Here is a 15,371-nt window from a genome sequence, read left to right on the forward strand (position 1 = left end):
GTTTAATATTATAATGTGCAGAAAAAAAAATTTGTCATGCATGCTTTAATAGTGCTGGGATATTTTTATTGTGTGCTGTAAACAGATCAGAGGAGACACTGATGTGTGGCCGCAATCAAATATGAAAAATGAAGTGAAATAAAGCACAGATGTCATTAACTGTGAAAGAAGGATTACCAGACCAACTCTAATCATCTGTCATATATTTGTCATGAAATTGTTTTTAATTGTAAAAACTCCATACACTAATACAAGATTAAGTATTACATAAAAAGAAATAGAGATGACTACATCAGAAGACTAAACAATGTTTTGAAAGGTCAGTGGCAGTAAATCATCTTTCTGAATGGAACACAATAATTTCATTGACACTTTATGAGATTAGATGACATTAGTGGACATACATATTGCAGACATCGATGAAAGTGCATGCTTTGATAAATACAAACCCTGCTTACCATTAATAAAAACTATTGTTTTCAGACTATTAATGCAATTGTGTATGCTATATCAAATGATGATATTTTATTAAGCTGCGATTGCTCTTGCCGTCTTTTCTTTTTGATTTACTCCTCAAGGCACTTTCAATTGGCCTACATATGTTTTTTTGGTTTTGTTTAGCTTTTCTTGCCTTTGCCAATGTCAAACTGATTTGATTTTCTCATTATAGGCTCACTACTGTAACAAATAAGTTGTGTGTTAATAATTCACATATTTGCATTAATGGTAGGTTGATCAAAATATAAAGTATATCAGGATACTTCAGAGAATTCTGTTATTTATTTCACATATATTTTAGTAAATTTGTAGCATAATCAGATAAATTAGTCATTTATAGCTAATAAAATTCATAAACCTTAAAATAATCACACATACAGCATGGCATGTTTTTTTTCTTTTCATTTATTACTTACTTTTTTTTGCAATGATCTTTACTAAGATATAAGTGCTTTATTGCTTTTTGGCTCAAAAAAGTGTTTGATTGGAGTGTTTTGAATTGCAAAAAACAAAGAACTAAATCAAAATTATTTTTCTTACACTATGAACCTTATCAGTGTGCAAAACTACCCTGTACTCTCTTGTAAATGTTGCAAAGTTATTTTAGTAGTCCTTTCATCTTCCATCCATCCATTCATCTAAATATATCAACATCGTTTTATTTAAGATTATTTGATCCACCCTATAAAAATCTACATACACTTACAACAACAGTTTCAATGAAACCATATTAAATGCTCTGATACAGATTCACTCTCTGTCCTACACATTTCCATTATCTTCTGATTCATGCTGATATTAAAGCCTTGCTTATCACAAATAAGTGAAATATCCTATATAGTACCAACACACAAGAATACTCATTCACACACAAGCATGCACACCCCTCGTATCCATATCTCTCTTCTTAAGGCTAGTTCACACTCCCAGCTTCTTATCCTCTGGGATGGTCATTTAACCAAACCTACACGGCCAGATCACCTGGTCTGACTCGGTTACTACTAGTACCACTAGTCTTGCTAAGTCGGCGCTTGTCTCTGAAGTAGCCTGGTTGAGAGGATGGTGTGGAGGGGGCGCTGGGTGTCATCTCACCCGGTACTCGAGCTTCAGGGCTCTCGTAGCTCATCTGCAGGAAGTCCACAGCCGGCTCAAGATCATCGTAGCTGTGATGATGCTGCTCGGTGGCCATGTTGATGGAGTTCTGCTGGTGGGCCAGGCGGTTGGTGAAGGGCTGGCAGGTTTTGTGGATGTGATGAAGATGGTGGTGATGAAGATGCGGGGGTGATGTTGGACCTTGGCTTGATGCTAGGCACTGGTTGAAATCTGGGGGTGGGGTGCAGGTTTGGGAGGGATGTGGCTGAGCCATCTCAGGCAGATCCATTGGAATACTTGACTTGCTGTGTAGGACTATAGAACCAACTTTGGTGTTTTTGCCATTGACATCATTGGCGTGTTTGTCAGCATATTTTCGAAGGCATTGCTTGCACTGTTTCCATCCAAGGTGGTAGAGTTCTAGTACGCTCAGAAGCAGTGAAACAGCCGCCACCACCAGCATAAACACAATAAAGATGTTTTTCTCAGTTGGACGGGACATGTAACAATTCACACGGTTAGGACAAGGTGACATGTTACAAGGATACAGAGCATTCAGGAAGATTCCATACAACATGTACTGGATAACAATGAAGGTCACTTCCATGACCAAGCGGATCACAATACTCAGGACGTACGTCTGCAGCAGTGCCCCCTTTAGGTGGATCTTTGTCTTTGTATCTTCGGCTTTCTCTTTCCGTTCCAAATATTGCTTCTCTCCTTTATCCTCATCACCCTTCTCCTCCTGCTCCTTCCATTTCTGCTTCTCCTCCATGCGGACGATGTGCATGGCATGGCCCATGTAGATGAGTGACGGTGTTGATACGAAGACGATCTGTAGCACCCAGTAACGGATATGGGCAATGGGGAAAGCTCGGTCATAACAGACGTTGGTGCAACCGGGTTGTAGTGTGTCACACATGAAGTCAGACTGCTCGTCGCCCCATGATGATTCCGCCGCTGTGCCCAGCACCAGGATACGGAAGATGAACAGCACGGTCAACCACACCTTCCCCACTGATGTGGAGTGCTCCTGCACCTCCTCCAGAAAATTACCCAAAAGACTCCAGTCCCCCATCACTGCACGCCAATGCTAAGAGAGAGCAAAAAAGAAAAATCGACATTGATATTGACCCATGAAATGGTGTCCTGGTATTAACATTTAAAGCTGTTTTAAATTATTTATGGATAAGTATTCCTGCTGAAAATATGATGACAAGGGAGGCTGAGTCTCCTCAAAAAATGCATTTCGAAGGAACATAACAACAAAGCTGATAAAGTTTACTTTCGTTTAAATCAGTTAGCCCACAAATAAAATCCAGAAGCACATGGTTACTATTATTATTATTATTATGCACATGGTCGACCAGTCCAGTTTAACAGTTTTTTTCAACTGCTTACACACATTTTCAAAACTTTGCCTCTTTTTTCCAAAACTTTACACACAAATCCAGGAATTGCACACACAAAATGCAAAATGCCTCACATATCTTACAAAATGAAGCACTGCATTCAAAATAGCACAAACACATCTCAAAAGCAAACATTTGCAAACACCTTTGCCATAATATTAATTCAAACACCTTTGCCATACAATTATCCTGTTCAATTTTTGTGTTACATAGCCTACAGAATTGTGTGTTGCGTTTAGCAAAAAGTGCTTTATGAAATTGAAAACTGAGTCAAAGGCTGAGTGGTTTTGCAGATTTGGTGTGTGGTTTTGGTGATTGAGTGTCAGGTTTCAGAAAAGTTTTTGTGTGTAAGCAAATGAAAAAAAAGGAATCCATGCACTTATAAACTGACCAATCAGAATGGATATTGAAATGACAGCGTTGTTTGCTTCCATACAAAATGCTACCGAGAAAGGCACGAGGATATAGTGAAATTGGTCTCTTTCCAAGGAAATCATGCTTTTTATTATTTACAAGTAATGCTATTTTAAATCCTGCCTCAAACTGTTTTTGTTAAATATTGTTTATTCCCTCTAGGAAATGTATTTATTTATTTGTCTTTTGTTAAAACGGTTTAGACATGGTTGTATTGCTCGTATATTTGTTATTCACTAAATAAAAAAAAAGAATTTGTTTCTCTCCACATAACTAATCAAAGTGAGCGGTAACCATACAGGCCAATCAACTGGTAGAATAATTGTACTGCATCATTAAGCCTAATGTGCTAATCAGGTGGAGAGAAATTTTAAGTCCAAATTAATGAGGAGTCTGAAACCGCAATCAAGTGAGACTGAACGACAGGGATGTACATTTCCCGCAGTGACTGAGTGAAGAATGGAGTTCTTCTAGGCATGTGAGTAGCTGTTTGATGGAATGGGGCTCGATCCCCATTCATGAATTGTTTAGTCTGTAGATGGCGCTGCTCTGTTGGTTTACCATATTGATAAATCAAGTTGCTACAGTTTTTTTTAATTCGCTTTGGTACTATTTTCACAAGTAAGCTGTATTTTTTTCAAAACTCTTAGTACAAAAATCCAAACTGATCACATTTGTAACATCGCTAGTCATTCCCTCAAAATCTGATCTCATAATTTCATTACAATTATACATATTTTCATCCACTCAACCATTGTTTCTAAACAAGATTATTGTAATATATATTGAAAACATTTGATTTCATTTATATATATATATATATATATATATATATATATAAATCAAAACATCTTCTTTTACCATTTTATTTTTCTTAAGCTAATTTTCACCATAAATTTTTAATAAAAAAGTTTTTTTTTAATGTTTTGGGAGCACAAAAAACAAAATTCCTAAATGGATGCTTTTTATAGTACTGTATATTCTATATTGCTTAAATGAAGTAAATACTCAGAAAAAAGTTTCCTCTCTGTTTCTCTAAAAGGTGTCAAACATGAGCTCAGGTGTATTAATCTTAGACACTAACATTAACACTGTCCAGTGTTGCTCTGCTTCCCAAAATAACATCAGTGAGCACTGCCTCATTTCCGTAAATGTCAGTCCAGCCACGTCAATCTCCCTTTAAATAAATCACTCATTCCATAAAACATCTTGTTTATCTCTTAAATGATTAGTTAATTCTAAATGAAATTGATACAATTGATCTAACAGCTTAAAAGGTGTAAAAACATGAGAAAGTGTGTTATGTGTCTTTAGCTCTGACACACACATTGATCTTTTCTTAGGGTCTGCATGTGCCTGTTTTAGTTGTTTTCTTTAGCACCAGTTAAGGTTACCTCGGAAAGGGCTTTCGATTTAATGCTATGTACAGGATGTTGTCACTCGAATACCCATTAAACCTCAAATGTTTTATGAAGCACAACTGCGGCCACACTAGAGAGTTACCTTTTAAAGTGTATGGGTCTGTGCCTGCCTGTGCTCTCACACCCATCCTGTACCAAACCCTGTCTTGCTAATCTCCTTGTAGAATGGCCAAATATGGACAGAGGTTTGAGCAGAGGCCCTCCTACTTTATGAGCAGATGTAAAATAGTCAAAATGTCTGATTAGTATTTAACTGGAGTTTATAGTTTAAAGAAGCCTATTTTGTTGCACTCACTACTGACATTTTTTTTGACCATGTTGAATTTTTTTTTTTATATTTTGAGAAAAATATACCTGGAAGTTTATATTCCTTAGTAATTTTTGTTAAATTGTCCCAAATGTATTTGAGACATGAATTTTAACCTGATAAATTTCCTGTGCATGTCAGGTTCTGGTCTTTAAATGAGCTACTAAAGAAAAGTGTCTTATTATGTGTTTCATGTGTCAAATCTAATTATGAAAATTTATCGAAAGCAAAAAGGAAATTCAATTAGCTGTCTTAAAGGGATAGTTCACCCAAAACTGTCATTAATTACTGACCCTCATGTCGACCTTCACTCATCTTCAGAACACAAATTAAGATATTTTTGATGAAGTCCGAGAGCTTTCTGATCCTCCATAGACAGCAAGGGAACTACCACGATCAAGGCCCAGAAAGGTAGTAAGGACATCGTTAAAATAGTACATGTGACAGTGGTTCAACCTTAATTTTATGAAGATATGAGAATACTTTTTGTGTGCAAAGAAAAAAGAAAACAAAAGTAATCACTTTATTCAACAATTTCTTCTCTTTTGTGTCAGAATTCGACACAAGTTCATGTCAGTATCACACCGCATGCGTGTGCATTCCTCCACTTGCAAACAAGCCACAGTGCATTAGGGCTGTCAAAAAAAATTTGAATTTCGAATATTCATCGAATTTCAAATAAAAATCCACATTCGAATGCAAAAACGTTGCATTCGAATTTTAGGTGTGCATTAAGGAGGCAGCCTTATCAGTGGCTGATGACGATGTAAGTGTTGCATTATAATGTTTTTGTTAGCCTATCCAGTTGAAGCCACTAGATGCAGCGCTGCTGCGTAGTTCATTAAAAATGTTGCGGAAAAAGAGAACATCAGTGCAGAGAAGATCTTGGCTGTGTCCGAAATCGCCCCATATACCCTTAAATAGGGCACTATTTGAGGGGACAGCCATTTTTATTGGTGTCCGAAACCATAGTAGACATTCTTGAGTGCACTCATTCAATCCCACAATGCACCGCAAAAACGAGTGTACAACTGGGGCAAGTTCAAGCTCAAACCGATGTGCACCGTTTTGCTATGGTTTCCGGGTTGAACGACATGTTTCCTGGAAACGGTGTGCAACGGGGTTTGAGATACGTTTTCTCTTGTTTGGTGGGTGTGTCAAAAATGTCAGCCCAATCAGCAGCAACATGTATATAAACTACGCTGTATTAAAGTGGAAGCTCGCACAATGTAATTAACATCAAAATAAATTTACAAGAGCAAGTATATTGTTTGCACATGTTTATTTACATTAAAGGCAAAATAACTGAAATAATAAGAGCACATGTATAGATCTGGAACTTCTTTAAGTCTGTCTAAATATCATTTAGTAATTGCAATGTCTTCTGGTCCATATCCTTTCCTTAGGAAGGTGTGCTAGACACTGATTAATGTAACATAAAAATAGTATACATAGTTATATATTTTGCTATTGCATTGTGACACTTTCATAAACTTTTCTATACTCCTCCGATTATATAATGGTAAATATTACAATAACACAGCACAACAACAGTGATCAGCAATAATGATAAGCCGAATACTCACAATAAAAATAATAAGGTCATATAGATCATAACACAGTCTCGGAGGTAAGAAGTGGTGACAGAAGTGGCGCAGTTTTGCACACTGTTGTTGTGCAAAACTGCGCATTATCCTTCACCTGAAATGTTTGTCGCATCCTGAAATGCGAGGCAAATGTTGGATCACAATAATTAGGAACCACAGTTTCCACAAATCCCTTCACTCGAATTGGGATGTTCTCTTTTATTCTGGACGGCAAGAGCAGTGACTGTTACATCGAGCGTATTTTGCAGTATTAAACACGCATTTATACCGATTTCGTCAGGCTCCGAAAATTCTTCAAAAAGAACACAAAGAATGGCCTTCTCAGCTGCCATATTTGCAACTCTTGCGTCATCAGAACAGTGTTCAACGCACCACCGTTTCCGTTTAAAAAACGTTTTGCACCATTTTGTCGGGGCTGAACGCAGGCCTGGTGTAATGTTGGGTCATTCTTGAACGATTCGTTCATTTTAACCAATGCAGTCTGAGCCGGAAAGAGAATTGATTAGTTCAGCTCTCGAGTCTTCGGGTTTGAGTCGTTCGTTCATCATGTGACAGCCCCATAAGCTTTAACCACTGCAGTCTGAGCCGGAAAGATTACCTATTCTTATTCTTTATTACCTTTGTTACAACATTCAGTGTTATGGAAAAGAACCATCATGACAGAAATTCACACATTTATAAACTGTAAGAAGTAAAAAGCTACAATTTGAGACCAGAAACGCATCACGTAACTGTAAGAGTAAATAATAATGATAATAATAATAACTACGCACCCGTTTGTAAGGAAGCTTGTAAATGAACTAATTTCTCTATCCAATGCTGTCACGTCACGTGACAAAAGAACAAATGATTCGAAAGACTCGAGAGATGAACTAATCGATTCTCTTTCTGGCTCAGACTGCATTGGTTAAGTTTATGGGTCTGTCACGTGATGAACGAACGACTCAAACCTGAAGACTTGTCAGATAAGAGGTGGTGAGCTAATCATAGACTGAAGACCCAGGTAAACAATTAATTAATCTTTTTGTTTCTTATAGCATTATAGTTTTGTATTGTTTGTAGTGTGATCAACGCTTGCGTAAGTAGTAGATGTGTTAGGGAAGTAACTTTAGTAAATTGATTACTAAATTGTTTAATTAGGGTTTGTACATATTTTCCGTTACAGAGTTCAAGATAAATCCTTTAATCTTACTATTGGAGCTGCTAGTTTGCCAGTTTCAAATGATTAATAAACAGCAAGCACCAACTATGCAAAAGCGGCAGTCCTTTCGGTGCACTCAGTGTATGAATTCACTCACTCGTTTTCATTCACTCCTTCTAGGGAACTGAATTATTAGTGACATAATTTAGGGAATAGTGAATGAGGGTATATGGGGCGATTTCGGAGACAGCCCTTGTTTACGTCAAAACTGAAACCAAGGCGTTCACACAGAACGCATATTTTGCAAATTTTTTCTAGAGGGACATCTATCACCTTTGCACTCGCATCTCGTACAAAAGAGCTGCATGTTTAGAAAGCCATGTAAAGGTAATGCAAGTTTAACTTTGAAAAAAACAAAAACATATCAAGACTTTATGGCGGGGGGTTTTCCCCATCCCACTGCATCTCATGTTTTTAAATAAAAAATATACTCTGTGTGATTGGCTTTCTGCCCTTTGTATTAAACTATGCATACATACATGATGCTGTTTTGTTTATAGTTGTTTAAGCAACTTAATTATAATTGGTTTATAAACATTATGCACTTTTTTTCCACAGATAGTCATGTTTTCTTATGCTTTGAATAAACATACATTAGTAATATTTTGCTCGATGCGCCCTCTTGTGGCCTCAGGAGAAAAGCCAAAAGCTTTTCTTCACCCTAACTGAAATTATGCATTTTAAATTCAAATATAATTTGAATTTTGATCATATTTCAGTACAAAATTTGAATTTAGTTTTTCAGCCAATTTTGACAGCCCTACAGTGCATCTGGGTTCTATGTCAGCAGCACCACATGTATGCATTGTGTTACTCTTGTGAATGCGCAGCGGAAATGGACATGGAAGAAAATAAATTGTTGAATAAAGAAATTGTTGAATAAACTTGTGTTTTTGTTTTCTTTGCACACAAAAAGTATTCTCCTAGCTTCATAAAATTTCACATGGACTATTTTAACGATGTCCTTCCTTACTATCTTTGTGGGCCATGTACGTGGTAGTTGTGTTGCTGTCTATGGATGGTCAGAAAGCTCTCAGATTTCATCAAAAATATCTTAATTTGTGTTCCGAAGATGAACGAAGGTCTTACGAGTTTGGAACGACATGAGGGTGAGTAATTAATGACAGAATTTTTGGGTGAACTATCCCTTTGACTCTGTGTGCAGCAAAGCACAGGCTTTATGAATAATACTTTCTTCTGGCATATAAAGTGCTAGTTTTTTCTTACATAAGGAGTTTTTTTTAAAACTAGAACATGCACATTTGTCAAATGTGCAGTCTGGTTCCTAAGAAATTCAGCATTTTCTTGTTCAGTTATGATGTTGCTAATCCGTGCCTTCTCAAAGGTGTTTTTTATGTGGCAGTGGCACAGTCTCACACCAGATGCTTTGGAAGTGACAGTCAGTCAGTGACGGGAACTCCGTAAACTCGTGTGTGTATGTTATGTTGGCAAAGGCTGTTCGGAATGGCATTGGTGGGAACGGAATCTTAGACATTCAAAAAAGAAAAGAAAAAAACTGAATGAGGACGGAAATATCCGTCTGATTCACACTGACTGGGCGATCTCTGTCGCCAGTGTGCTCTCTCTTTTTCATTCTCTCTCTCCATTTTCCTTTTTTTCCATCTTCCTTTTCTTCTTCTCTTAGGAAGCAATTTCAAACAATATGATTTCCTCCAGACTTGCTACTTTAAAGGAAACAAGTCTCTTAGGGTCTACAAGTGCAAGGGTGTTTTCTTTCCCAAACAGAGCAAAAGAACGACACGAGATAAGAGTTCATTTGTGCTGATTGTTTTGCATCTGGTTAATGCACAAAATCATAAAACCACAAAACTCTTATCATGAGGTATTATTAGAGGTTAAAGATTGCTGTATTTCTTGAAGATAGTAAACAATGGGACTTCAGAGCGCATACACAGGTTGGTGAGATGAATGACAGGCAGGAAGAACTTTCACCTGCTCTCATATGATTTTCTGTTTGTGAAAGGAAAGAGTTGACATTGGCTATTGACCTTAAAGGGCCTTTAAGGTATATACTCACACACTATGGTTAAATTAAGAGGCATTTATCCCTCAATACACAAAACCAATGTATCTTTAATTTGATATTAATATTTATTTATTAATTTATTATTAATATTTAGCTGTTTTTTGCTTCTGCTAATTACTTAATACATTAATAATGTAATAATAATGTATGTAAACTGTGTAGATAGATAGATCTGATTATGGATCAGGATCTGAGAAACTTTTCAGAACTCTTCTTAAGCTTCTTTTTAAATTGTTTGTTCGGAATTATCAGAGCTTCCCTTAGCCCTCAAGGATTCTTCATCTATTTTTTTATGACTGTAAGCCACTGTCAAACATTCAATAACAAAAATAAACTTAGAATAACATGCAGCCTCACACTCCCATTTGCATCAGTTTAACAAGCTGGGAACATTGCCACAACACCTTTGAAACATTCTAGTAGCACTTCACAAAGGTGCCAGGCACTGTTGGCAAGTGATGGCATGCTGGTTTTTCTCAAAGTGATCATGTTGCTGCGGGCACACTGATACTCACACCATAAGAGGCTCTGCAATGCCCATGCATGAGACCGACCCCTTAACTCTGAATAAATATTTATTTAAGCCCTTTCCACTCAACCTGATGTCAGGGACTACCAGAATCAGCATGACACCACAGACTGTAGTCATATCTTTGTCCCAATATACCAGAAGTGTAAACTAGGCAAGACACAAAGACAAACACTGTGGTTAATATAGTTATAAGTTTATCCTCTGCAGAATCTGCATGGTTTATCTTCTTTTTTTTTCTTCAAATAAGAGGGATCATAAAAATTGCATATATGAATGATGACGCTATTGCCAGAAATGTACAGTTTAAAAGTTTTTTGTTATCGTTTTTGAAAAAAATAATACTTTTATTCAGCAAGGACACATGAAATTGCTCAAAAAGGACAGTAAAACATTTATAAGGTAAAAAAAAAAATACTTTTATTCAGCAAGGACACATGAAATTGCTCAAAAAGGACAGTAAAACATTTATAATTCTGTTTCAAATAAATGCTGTTCTTTTAAACTTTCCATTCATCAAATAAGCCTGAAAAAGCAGAACAACTGTTTTCAACATTAATAATAATAAGAAATATTTCTTGAGCTCAGACTCAGCATATTGGAATAAGAATATTCTGTTTCAAATAAATGCTGTTCTTTTAAACTTTCCATTCATCAAATAAGCCTGAAAAAGCAGAACAACTGTTTTCAACATTAATAATAAGAAGAAATATTTCTTGAGCTCAGACTCAGCATATTGGAATAAGAATTAGAAATAATGATTTCTGAAGGATCATGTGACATTTGAAACTCCGCTTTCCATCACAGAAATAAATTAAATTTTTTAATATATTAAAACAGCTACTTTATTGTAATAATATTTCACTATATTACTGTTTTTACTGTATTTTTGATTGATTAAATGCAAACACATGAAAAAAATTGTTAAAAACTTTACAACCAATCATAACCTGCCTCTGCGTTTACCTCATTAAATATTCATGTACACTGTGAAGTCACAATTACTGGACAAAGCAAACTCTCATTATTTCCAGTTGAAGTCTAAATGTGTATGTGCACTTGTGTTACTGGACTTGAACTTGCATACCAATGCTAAATGCATGCTTTAAAAACAAAGGACAGAACAACTGTTTAAGCCAGGCATTCCAGGACTGACACCGGCCACTTTCATGGATGGAGAGGTCAAGGATGAGTTTAGCCATATGAAGTGAGAATACCCCTCGCCTGACTCGGCCCAGTGCAGAACCCCATTATACAAAGACACCCGCACATATGAAAACCTGCCATCCAGTGGGATCCCTCATATGGGTCATGAAGGCAATCTTTTCTATGCTTGTCAGGCTGCTAACAGGGTGATGTGTTTCCTTACATGGTGGTTCTGTTTCTCTCTTCACTGTCAAAGCAACTGTACTGGTCTTATTAATCAAGACAGACACCACTTGACATCACACACAGGGCTTTTGTACTTCGTTATTGGGATATGAACGATATAGAATATATTTAACATACAGTGACGACTCTTAAAATGTATTTGGACACTCAAGCCACACTTGTATAAATGTATGAATGCCACTACATTAAGAAACAAAACAGCAAACCAATAAGACCAATACAATTTTCACTTTTAAAGCAAAATATTCTAGCATAATTTGTTTGTAGTTGTAACTTGGTTTGATATTTAATTGAATTGAACATAAATGCATTTGTAACTGTAGGTTCAGTGGGGCCACTGTATCTAGTTATATAAGTAAAACTAATACACCAATCACAGCACAGGTAATCTAATTCACTTTTCTACTTAAAATAGACTAGTCCATCAGTCAGTCATTAAAATAGTCTTTGGCCAAAGTACCATAAATCATAATCCTTTAGAATGACAAAAGTGATGTCATAATGTGCAAATTAGATTTGATTCAAAATTATTATTTGTGACACTGTAAAAAAAATTAACATAGAAAAATCTCTACATAAAAAAGTAAATATTAAAATGTAAAAAAATGCATTAATCAATTTTGAAATATTATAAATATAATTTAAAAATATTTAAATATTATATAAATAATAAAAGTATCAAATGATCTGTTTATTTTTTTTAATTACAAAATTCTGCACTAAACCTCAAAATAATGGAAAGAAATAAAAGAAATAAAGTCTTATTTGACCCACAGATCTCTTAAACAATTAAAGTGATGCATAAGTTAATTACCTGTCTGACTTATGAGGCTGTCTTTGGTTGAGTCTTCTGTGGTCTTGTCCTCTTCAGATGAATGAGTGGGCTGTTAATCTGTGGCCCGGGGGTCCTGTAGATGTAGCCCAGCTCTGGTGTCTGTATGACAGTGGGGATATACTGAGCAATGGAGAAAAATGGCAGTGTAGCTCTATAGAAAACACCCCAGTAATTTCTGGAGTTCATATACAGCACACGACCCCTTCATGTGCGTCCCACTGTGGGAATAGAGCACAAGTGTGGGACACTCTGAGAAATACTGGGCCATCTCAGGGAGTGTTTCAAATCCACCTCCACTCTTCCTTTTCCTCCTCCCCCTCTCTTCCTCCGTCCCTCCCTCCCTCTCTCTCTAGTTGCCCCCCCATCCCAATCTACACCACCTCACCCACTCCCCCATCAGAATGCACTTGGTGGCACTCTATTTTGGTGAGAAGAATACCACCGTGTAAAGAGAGGAAGTCAGATTGTAATAGAACACAATGGCTGTTCTTCTCAGGCTGTTTGTTGGTGATGTGATGCGTTGTGCTCGTGTCACTATATGTGTTTGTTGAAGTTGGAAGTTTTACCCCCTGCCCTGATCAATAAACCTTTTCATGCAACAACCACACAAACATATCTGCACCATACATGCACTTCCACACGTAAACTATGACTTCCATTTTAACAAGTAGTTCTCTCCCTCCCTCTCTCTCTCTCTCTCTCTCTCTCTCTCTCTGTATGTGTGTGTATATATATATGTGCACAATGATGCTAATTTGGTATAAGGGACACCAAAGGTTACTAAGGGCTGATGATGTATTTGTGTCATTAACAGATCACTCACTTGTTAAGAGCCACAGAGAAATAGAAAGCAAGGAAAAACAAGCAAAAGGAAAGCTTTCTTGAGAAATCTCTTAACCTATTTTAAGAACTGCTTACTTTAATACCATAGTAACCATCGTTTCCATTAAAATGGAAAATGGATGAAAATTCCCATCAGGCATCTGTTTTACTATCAAATTTACATGTAATTTCTTATTTGGGCTCATCTAACTCCACACATCACAGAAACGCTCTGTCAATTTGAGTATATAATACATTTAAAATAAATTAACAATTAAAATAATTGCATGTTATGTTTAACATTGTTTTTAATATTATGTTGTGCTCTATATTACTTGGAACTTAAAGAAATAGCACACCCAAAAATGAAAACTTGTTCAAAAACTACCTTCTTCTTTGTTGTTGCCAAGAATTTTAGGAACCAAACAACAGTGGAGTCCATTGACTTCCACTGTATGGGAAAAAAACCCTGAGACATTTCTCAAAATATCTTCTTCATAGAACAAGATAAATAATACAGATTTAGAACAACATAACGGTTAGTAAATTGTCAATAAATTAAAGGGACTGACACATAAAACAGATGCATTAGATGCACATATTGTGTTCTTCATAAAAAGAAAAAATCAGGACATAAAAGTTAAGACTCGTCCACGCCCTCCTAAAACGCCTCACTTAAACACGCCCCCACATGTCTTCGTCACTGTGTGGGAAGATTTGCATAACACTGCCCAAATGTATACGCAAAGAAAGAAGGTGTCACTTTTATTCTTGCTGTAGTATTGTTTCTGCCGCCGCCGCCATGTCGTGGAGACGGTGTGTTTTTCGTTGTGAAAGCAAAACTACTTTGTTTGGTCTTCCAAAAGAAGACACAACTAGAAATCAGTGGTTAAGTTGTATTTACAACACTGTTACAGAACAGTTTAACCCAAATATTCAGATGTGTGCAGCACATTTTACGGAGGTTTCCTGGGAGAGTAGCCTACAATGCCGGTGCTCTGACAAATAATGCTGACTCACTGCCTGTAAGCACATTTTCATATTTAAAGGATTTGCCACTGATGATTCTTTCTTTCTGGATTTTTTTTTAATGAATAGAAAGTTAAAAAGAACAACATTTATTTGCAATAGAAATAGTTAATCGTTAGTTCATAAATTATATTTTACCATATTTTTCACTGATGTCCTCACAATTTATACTTAAGCTTTGGAATACTTTTTTATACTGAAATAATTTTGGGGAAAATGGCTGCCTTACAATCTTAAACAAGCATTAAACATGCACAGACAAAATTATGAAGAAAAGAGAGTGCCACGGATGCCTTCAATGCCCTGTTTAAATCCCAGAGCCACCTGTCATCTCTTGACATTTATCTTTTTGCCTAAACTACAAAAATTAATCCTGGTTTTACAGTATGTGTGTGAAGAGAGGGAAACTGCTGTGAAATTACATATACACAATTACACTATTTCCTAATCAAAATAATCATGGATCACATTTGAATTAAAGAACAATTTCCAAAGCATATCTCGGATTTTCTATACCTATTCTAAAACACAACAATTTTTTTCATTACCCTTTATTCTAAATATGCTGATTATATGATATGCTGAAACATAGCTAAGGCAAAGCAAGCAGAGATGTACAAAGCACTTTTAAAAGCACACTCCACTGCAGCAGAAACACCGCAATCAACACTTTCAAAACCGGCCCAGGAAAGAAGGAGACTGACAGACGTTATTCTAAGAGAAAGGAGGAAATTGGACGTGTAGATGCTCTGTTTTTCTGCACTG

The 15,371-nt window shown here is 36.3% G+C and overlaps 1 protein-coding gene across 1 annotated transcript; it reads right to left on the minus strand.

Moving 5' to 3' along the window:
• Positions 1–970: 970 nt before the first annotated feature.
• On the minus strand, positions 971–12,978 carry LOC107572527 (gap junction alpha-5 protein-like). Its single transcript, XM_016258945.1, has 2 exons — positions 12,735–12,978; positions 971–2,683 (listed from the first exon to the last, which is right to left on the minus strand). Exon 2 carries the CDS (start codon positions 2,666–2,668, stop codon positions 1,463–1,465), a length of 1,206 nt encoding a protein of 401 aa, XP_016114431.1. The 5' UTR covers positions 2,669–2,683; positions 12,735–12,978; the 3' UTR covers positions 971–1,462.
• Positions 12,979–15,371: the final 2,393 nt, after the last annotated feature.

This window comes from Sinocyclocheilus grahami, unplaced genomic scaffold, assembly GCF_001515645.1.
Source record: "Sinocyclocheilus grahami isolate Dianchi unplaced genomic scaffold, SAMN03320097.WGS_v1.1 scaffold1769.1, whole genome shotgun sequence".
In the NCBI taxonomy this organism is placed as follows: Eukaryota; Metazoa; Chordata; class Actinopteri; order Cypriniformes; family Cyprinidae; genus Sinocyclocheilus; species Sinocyclocheilus grahami.

Coding starts and splice junctions, on each gene's coding strand:
- LOC107572527 (XM_016258945.1), bottom strand. CDS start 2,668: ATGGGGGACTGGAGTCTTTTGGGTAATTTTCTGGAGGAGGTGCAGGAG.